This window comes from Triticum urartu, chromosome 7, assembly GCF_003073215.2.
Source record: "Triticum urartu cultivar G1812 chromosome 7, Tu2.1, whole genome shotgun sequence".
NCBI classification, from domain to species: Eukaryota; Viridiplantae; Streptophyta; class Magnoliopsida; order Poales; family Poaceae; genus Triticum; species Triticum urartu.
The window spans coordinates 391,185,312-391,193,985 of NC_053028.1; the positions used below are offsets into that span (position 1 = coordinate 391,185,312).

Sequence of the window (8,674 nt, forward strand, 5' to 3'; positions counted from 1 at the left end):
CCACAACATACACCCCAAAAGGCCTCACATGTTGTTTATTGGGCTAAAATAATGTTTTTTCTAATGAAATGTTGTTGAATGTTTCTACTGATTGAGGGCATGGGTTTCCCTAGAGGGCTGAAAACCCTGACTGGATGGGGATGCAAAATTTATTATTCCCGTGGGACGGGATGGGGACGGGGATGGGCATGGGGATCATGTCATGTGAATAGGGATGGGAGTCCAATACCCGCCCAGGTAATCCCCATTGCCAGCTTGAACAACGAGGTCGTGAGCATGCGCCAGTTGAGGACCAAGGGGAGGCAGAGTGCCAGATTCGACAGCAATACAAAGGGATTCGACCAAGGAACGATCGAATGTAGGTGGGGAGGCATTGCCACCATGCGACAAAGAATAACTACCAAATTTGAAGGTCACAACCGAGGGAAGAATGGCTGGAATATTCGACGACGCGGCGGTCAAATTTGAACCAACGACCAAGGGGACTCGAATAGGCACGCCATCGACCATGAGGGCAGTGAGTGGACTAGAGCACCGCGATAAGGCCGGCCATGGACACCGATGGCGATGGGGAGAAGAGGACGCGAGAGGATGGGGATTGCTTTCTAGGTGGATGTGTGGTGCATCGGCCTCGCCGCCGCCGTTAGCCATGTTGGCTTAGCCCAACGGTGGTGGAGAGGGGGGGAAAGAGGAGCGGGTGGCAGGGTTTGTTGGTGTGGAGCAGAAACAACTCTTTTTTAAAAACAAAAGCTCAGGAAAAAAAATGACATATTGAAAACGCAGATACGGATATGCATGTGCGTGGAAATATTTAAAAAATTCCTGCAAAAAATATATTTTGAAAAAGTTTATTGCAGTATGCAAGATGTGGGATTGAGGAATTTTTGCCCTTGGGAATGGAAATTCAAGAAAATTTGTTTTTTAGGCATTCTTTTTTTCTCGAACGACCTTATTATGGCCTATGCAGTGTCGTCACGGGCCCATATAAGCCCAAAGTCATGGGGCCATTCCAGCCCAATCATTCGCCAAGCCAAGCTGTGATATAGAAGAGATGAGCAAGAATTTCTCAATAAAAAAAAGATGAGCAATATTATTCTTAAATAAAAAGAAAAAAGAAGAAGAGATGAGCAAGAGGCGAGCCATCCTGTTGTTACGGGAAAGATTCCGGTCCTGTTTCCTGGCGCACCGCGGCGACCGGCCGACGAGCATCCACCGCCTCCAAGCCGCCTCTCCTCACTGCAGCAGCGTAGCGACTTCTTCCTCCAGCTGCAGAGCCTCTCCGCATCAAGAGTTCCTCGCCATGGAGGTACAACGCTCCATCTTCTCCTGTTTCTCCTCGCCCCGCTCCGTAAGTTCTTCCTGGAATCGTCTGATTGCGCTGTAGCTGTAGCTGGCTGGTTAGTTTTGATCGGGGGGGGCGGGGGGGGGGGGGGGGGGGGGGGGGGGGGGGGGGGGGGGGGGGGGGGGGGGGGGGGGGGGGGGGGGGGGGGGGGGGGGGGGGGGGGGGGGGGGGGGGGGGGGGGGGGGGGGGGGGGGGGGGGGGGGGGGGGGGGGGTGGGGGGGGGGGGGGGGTCCGATCGAAGAAGCAGAATTAGAGTTCTAATTGGAGGAAAATTGTTAGAGCACATGGTTTGGTTGTCGCAGTGCCAACTTCCTTGCGTACATATATTTGTTATTTGATGAGATCATCTGGCTGAGGGGCTTTGGTTGGATCCCACTGAGACCCTTTGGACCCGTAGTCTCCATCTTTTAAGTGTGATGATCATTTTTGAGGCTCGAAATGTGGATGGTGGGAATCATCCAAATGGAAAGACCGCCAGGCTGCTAGGCTATTCCAAGCATCTGCTTGGTAAACATTTTCAACTACCATGGTGCAAGCGAGTTAAGATTGTTCTCTTATGGCATGATCCATATAAACTTTATTTAATTTGTCAATCATAGGGAACCAGTTTCGTTCACTGAATTTGACACCATTTAGAGTGGCAAAGTCGACTAATTATATGCGTTTCATTATTTCTGCTGGTGGGGACACTGTGATAGCATGGACTGTGGTCGAGCGGAGCTAGCGACAAGAACAAGGCCATGGTTGAGCAACTGCAGAGATATGGGGTAATCAAATCGACCAAAGTTGCGGAGGTCATGGAGACCATCGATAGGGGGCTGTTTGTGCCTCCGGGTGGTTCTCCCTATTTTGATAGCCCAATGGCAATTGGCTACAATGCAACCATATCTGCGCCTCACATGCATGCTGCTTGCCTGGAGCTCCTGGAGGATCATCTGCAGCCTGGTATGCGAGCTCTAGATGTTGGATCAGGTATGGAAGACTTGAGTATGTTCAATCTGTTCAACTGAAATATCTGAATTTGTATGGCAGCGTAAGGTGATGTTCGTGCCTGATGTCATTCCACAAATTTAACAACCTGTATCTTTAAAGTTTAGAATGCAATGAAGTCTGTCAAAACAGTATGAGAGGCATACCTAAGAAAACATATGGCAGGCATTTCGCCGGCATGTCATCCACACCTTTTAACACTAAACTTTGAAGATTTTGTAGTAATGCTGATATCTGTCAGATCATTTCCTTCTGACCGAATGATAATACTAGCTTGTTTTAGTGGCCGAAATGCTTAATACCTTGGTCCTAAACTCACTGGCTAGTATTGGTAAATTGACAGGCACTGGGTACCTAACAGCTTGCTTTGCACTTATGGTTGGACCGGGAGGACGAGCAGTTGGTGTTGAACACATACCAGAGTTGGTTGCTTCTTCTACTGAAAACATCAAGAAAAGTGCAGCAGCCCCACAGCTGAATGATGGATCCCTCAGTATTCATATTGCTGGTAAGTAGACCAAGTCTAACATTTTTAGTCATCTACTTTGCTTCCGTCATGGCAAGTACTATTTTTAGAACCATGTTTAGATGGGCATACAGACTAATTATCAGGTTTTGTATATGTACAAATTTGATATGAGGATTTCTTCAGCTATATCCTACATGGGGTGCTTATTTCAGTTGGGGTTAACATAGTAACAAGCTAGTATTTTATTCTTCAACTAGGACAATGCACAAACGTTGCAACGGGATATATATTCTAGTACGTTAGCTCGTGATTTATCTGCCCATATTAATGTGATTGTCCAACTAAGGGCTCCTTTGATTCAAAAGAATTCTATAGGATTTTTGGAGGATTGAAGTCCTTAGGAATATTTTCTACGTTGGTCCTTTGATTCATAGGATTGGATTCCATAGCAATTTTTCGTATGGAATCTTCTGTACTACATTTAATAGGAAATCTAACATCCACTCCAACCTCTTTTGTACTATTGGATTTAAGTGGATATGCCACTTCAATCCTATACTTTTTACTCCCTCCATTCCACAATGTAGTGCTTCCTCTATCCACGTGCTTCAACTTTGACCGTAAATTTAACTACCAAGACCGATTGCGGCGGGAGCAAAAATTATATCAGTGAATTCGTATTTGAAAGAAGTTTTCAATTATATAATTTTTTCTCCCGCCGCAGTTGGTCTCGTTGGTTAAATTTATGGTCAAAGTTGGACCTCGGGAAGCGCAGGCACACTATATTTTGGAATGAAGGGAGTATTTTTCAGAATCGTGTGAATCAAAGAGGCCCTAAATGTTCATCAAATCCTGCCCAAGAGTTACCTTATAGTTTTATGAGAAGTTTGGTAAGTAAACTAAGGTGGAATTGGTGCAAAAGGTAAGTAAATTAATGTGATTGAGCGGTGTACTGGGAAGGTGCGGTCAAATATGGCATGGTGAAAAACAAACCGGCTGGATGAAAAAAAATCGATAAAGAGACGTGGTGAGAGGGGGGAACCGGTTGACAAAGAGTTCTGCATGGCAGGAAAAGGAACACTACTTATTTTTTAAGTAAAAAATAAAGTAGAGAAGAGAAGAGAAAAGTGAGTCTGTTGTTTCACCATACCATACAGTTGTTCCCTCTCCATTTGTTTTATGTGTATGCTTCTCCTTTTGATGGAATCCCTTAGTAATTGTGCCCATATTACTACGGTGTATCTCAAACTATAGTGTTTGCAACTGATGCAGATGGTAGGGAAGGCTGGCCCGAGCTTGCACCATATGACTGCATCCATGTCGGAGCTGCAGCACCGCAGATTCCAGAGGCGTTAATCGAGCAGCTGAAGCCTGGTGGCAGAATGGTGATCCCGGTTGGGACCATCTTCCAGGAGCTGAAGGTGGTTGAGAAGAAGCCAGACGGCGGTGTCAGCATAAGAGACGAGACGTCTGTGCGCTATGTGCCTCTCACCAGTAAGGATGCCCAGTTGCACTCAAATTGATCACAGCATCCTGCCAACCAAATGCTATCTTCAATGTGTGAACCTAAAACCTCATTATCAAGGCGTTATGATTGGACATAAAATCTACCAAGCTGTCGTTGTAAAACGCTGGGATTCATGGCAATGTAGGATACTGGTACTTCATCAAAGTATTGAAGTGTGTGTTTGTGTTTGACCATCTTTTTGTATCTGCTAGCATCTGTGAGCGTGAAGCATGCTTTCTCGTTGGAACTGCTCTCACAATGTTATTCTCTTGTCACTGGCAACTTGGGTTGGCATATGTTAACGTGCCTGTAAATTCGAGCGACCCAACATATCTTTGGTTCTGTGAGAAATGTCAGGTTGCAAGGCGAATGTAATTGCAAAAGTAAACAACGCTGCCGTGCAGTCTGCCCTTTGCATACATATCTTATTAGCATTACCAACAAAACCTTCTTCGATTATCATGAGAACACTAGGACATCATTACAGTAGCCTACTTGAAAAGTTGAACTTACGGTGTTGACAAGAAAGTAACATGATGACATCAACAGCAAACGGAAGCATGAAAAAAGAATATGGGATGGGAGGAGATAGCCCAACATCAGGAGGCCAGTGCAGGATTTTTAAGTGGTGACATGCTTCAGTCTTCCGCAGTAACATTTCAGCAGTGTTGTTCTCGTGTGTCCAAAAGAAACACCCGCTCTCCTCTGCATCAGAACCCTCGCTGCGGTCGCTCCGCGGCAACGTTCACTCGGAGTGGGCGGCCATCCATCTCCTAGAGTTCATAACAACAACAAATTAGCATCCGTTTGGAACCTTCAATGTTTGCCATACACACTATGATAGTCGACAATTCTGGAGAAATTAGTTGCTCCATGTTGCAGTCGTGCTGTTATGTACTCCCTCCGTCCCATAATGTAAGATGTTTTCTGACACTACACTAGTGTTGAAAAACATCTTACATTATGGGACGGAGGGAGTAGTTTATGAAAATGATAATAGTTATGCTGACGATGTTCTCACCTGTCCATCAAGCGCTGAAATAGCACTGTCAAGATCTTCCTTTGAAGCCATAGTTACAAAACCAAATCCTCGTGAACGCCCAGTTTCTCTGTCGTACACAACTGTAGCGTTAACTACTTCCCCATGCTCGCTGAACAATTGCACCAACCTAGAGTCTTCCGCTTGCCATGGCAGGTTACCAACATAAGCCCTGAAAGAGGATGCAAACTGTCGAGGAGGTCTCTCAACACGGGAGCCCCTTTGAGCTGCCCTGTTTACGTTCAGAAGCCTTCCGCTGATGTCCTGTTAAACAGAAGGTAATCAGCCAGCTACTCAGCACAACGTGCAACTTATACATCATGTTGTACTATTTTCAGGTGTACTGCACTTAGCTGTTCATCAAACATGATGTGCGATCTAAGACACGGAATAAGGGATACATGCCAGTCAAGGTGATAATAATCCGTTTTTATCAAGTGATATGTTCAAGTCGTCTCAAGGTGATAACATCCAATTTCTTGTGTAATGGCAACATATATAAATAACTTGAAGACAAGCAAGTGATGAAAAATACTCTAAACAATTTCATATGTTCAAGTCGGAGTATGAAACAAAATTTGATTATCTGTGAACTCTAAACAATTCAAAGAACTAAAAAGCAATGAGAAGATTGATATGCACTCACGTAGCGGTTGAACGTCTCGATGGCTTTGTCAGCTTCCTCAATAGTACTCATGGTAACAAATCCAAATCCACGGCTCTGGCCTGACTCTCTGTTGTAAATGACCTGGAGTTGAACAAAGCAAGGTCAAAATAAGAAAATCAATCGAGCACTGCACACCCATTTATACAAATAATATCAGACACTACAATTCTCAAGCCTTATATAAATAATGCAATTACTACAAGGTTCGACAATAGACAACAGAAGAACATGAATGAAAAGAAAAACAGGACTCACGCCAACAGGGAAACTTAAAACAAGTCGTTTCTTGCAACTAGGAAGATGGGATGGCAACAAACAGAGACTACAATTAACAGTGGAAGCTACCCTAAAATTGCATCAGTTATCAAAATACTCAAGAGTATTTTGATATGCAGTGATATGCTTACCACTCAAATTAACATCGGATTACACAAACAGTCCCGAACTAGTGCAGGTACCAAAATGGTATTAACGGGGCGAAATCGTACTTACGCGTTGCTGTTATTAATTTAACCGGTAATTATTTTAGGTGTTGCAGCGGTAGGCTCACCTCGGCGACCTCGACGACGCCGGCCTGGTCGAAGAGCTGGGCGAGCCGCTCGCTGTCCACATCATACGGCAGGTTCCCGACGTACACCTTAGCCTCCTCGGGAGGCTCGGCTGCGTACCCCGCATCCCCACCGGAGGCCGCCACCGCGGGCTCCTCCTCCGCCACCGTCTCTTCGGCTTCCTCCGCGTCGGCCCAGTCGAGGCCCGCCTCGGCGGCGTCGGAGGAGGCGACGAGGGGCGTAAGGGGGGCGCGGGGGCGGGTGGAGCGGAGGAGCGGCGCGCGAGAGAAAATGAGTGGGAGGAAGGCGGCCGCCGGGGCGAGCTTGTGTTGGGAGAGGAACGTGGGGTGAAAGAGGGAGGCGTCCGTGGCCGCGGCCATGGCGAGTGTCATGGCGGAGGTGGCCATGGTGAAGGGGATAAGGGAGGGCACGCGAGGAGGGGAAGGGATTTGAGCTTGAGGTGCTCCGTCCTCCGAATTCGCTTTTTTATACACGCCGCGCTGGGTATTTGTCGGCTTTGATGGGCTTCCCGCGGGCTTTCTTGTGAGCCTTTGGATTGTTCTTAGTCTTGGCCCCCAAATGACAAATATGTCAAACTAGCCCTAACAGAATATTTTCTTAAAAAGAAAAGCCCTATACACAATAAGTCCAAGAAGAGCCCTATACTTCCCTCAAAAAAATAGATCCCTATACGATGGTTGCCCCTGTTTGGCGAGAGCAACTAACTAACGAGTTACCCTAAAAAAACTAACTAATGCTCATTCGGAAACCTACAAGAGTAACTTCGGGTTGTGACGCGCTCTCAGCCGCTGTCATGTTTCGCGTTTTGGGTGTCCTTTTCGATATTTTTTCACACGTGTTTTCGGTTTTTTACATAACTTTTTCTGATTTTTTAGGCTTTTCTGTTTTCCACCAGTCTTACTTAACTTTTGAACAAAAATATTAGGAAAAAATTGTGTGAAAAAACATGTTTTTTTGTTCTATGAGACGCACGATTTTACTTCCGCGAGAGACATGACCATGGAAACGAAAAAAATGTGTATTTTTTTCTCCTTTGGCAAGAGGCACGGATTTGCTTCCACAAGAGATACAGTTTTGCTTCCGCGAGAGGTAAAAAAAGAGGCATAAAAATGTGTTTTTTTCTTCCGTGAGAGGCACGAAAAAATGTGTTTTTTCTTCCGCGAGAGGCACAGTTTTTCTTTTACAAGAGGCACGACCGTGCCTTTCAGCAATTGAAAGTGCAACTATCCCTGGGTGGTTTTGGTAATTACTAACAACATATAGCTCATTGAACTAATACCATTTCAAGATGACCATTTCAGAAAGTTCAATGATTGGTATGGCATGAATTAAGAATGTGGACCCCTTAAAATGCTAAAAACACACATTGACTCGAGCTCAAGACTCTACATTTTCATTTTAGTGATCCAATATCACATTGAGTCCATAGGAAAAGCCAATACTATTAAAAGGGATGAGGTGTTGCTTAATGACTTACTTGCTCAAAATGCTTAGTGATATGCTCCAAAAACCTCAACCACTTTCTCATATCCACATATGTCCCAAACCAAAAGTCAAACTCGGCCCCACCAAAATGTTTTATTCGGCGCCACCAAGTTCACTTGACATAGCCACTGCCAGAAACTCTAGTCATCTCGTTCTCATCGATAGAGATCTCGGTCTCACCGAGATGAGATTGCAAACTCTCTATTTCCCTTCGTAACGTCTCGGTCCAACCGAGATGAGCGATCGGTCCCACCGAGTTCGCAATGCAAACTTTCTATTTCCCTTTTGTAATGTTTTGGTCTTACCGAAATGAGCGAATCGGTCCCACCGAGTTTGCCTGACCAACTCTCTGGTTAGCTTATTACCAAAATCGGTCCCACCGAGTTTGTGTAATCGGTCTCACCTAGATTACGTTATGCCCTAACCCTAATGAAATCGGCCCCACCGAGTTGACATGCCGGTCCCACCGAAAAGTCTAACATTCACATTTTGAACTGAATCGGTCTGACCGAGTTTTCTGATTCGGTCCCACCGAGTTTGGTAAATTGTGTGTAACGGTTAGATTTTGTGTGGAGGCTATATATACCCCTCCACCCTTCCTTCATT

At 45.5% G+C, this 8,674-nt stretch overlaps 2 protein-coding genes across 2 annotated transcripts; one reads left to right on the forward strand and one right to left on the reverse strand.

The window, feature by feature from the left end:
* The first annotated feature begins 1,065 nt into the window (after positions 1-1,065).
* LOC125524072 (protein-L-isoaspartate O-methyltransferase-like) lies at positions 1,066-4,502 on the forward strand. The gene is made up of 4 exons (XM_048689142.1): positions 1,066-1,306; positions 2,041-2,314; positions 2,676-2,840; positions 4,074-4,502. The coding sequence occupies exons 1-4, from the start codon at positions 1,124-1,126 to the stop codon at positions 4,322-4,324; spliced, it is 873 nt and encodes a 290-aa protein (XP_048545099.1). The 5' UTR covers positions 1,066-1,123; the 3' UTR covers positions 4,325-4,502.
* A 234-nt stretch (positions 4,503-4,736) lies between these two features.
* Positions 4,737-7,029, reverse strand: LOC125524073 (31 kDa ribonucleoprotein, chloroplastic-like). Its single transcript, XM_048689143.1, has 4 exons — positions 6,565-7,029; positions 5,994-6,095; positions 5,330-5,611; positions 4,737-5,081 (listed from the first exon to the last, which is right to left on the reverse strand). The coding sequence occupies exons 1-4, from the start codon at positions 6,967-6,969 to the stop codon at positions 5,019-5,021; spliced, it is 852 nt and encodes a 283-aa protein (XP_048545100.1). The 5' UTR covers positions 6,970-7,029; the 3' UTR covers positions 4,737-5,018.
* Positions 7,030-8,674: the final 1,645 nt, after the last annotated feature.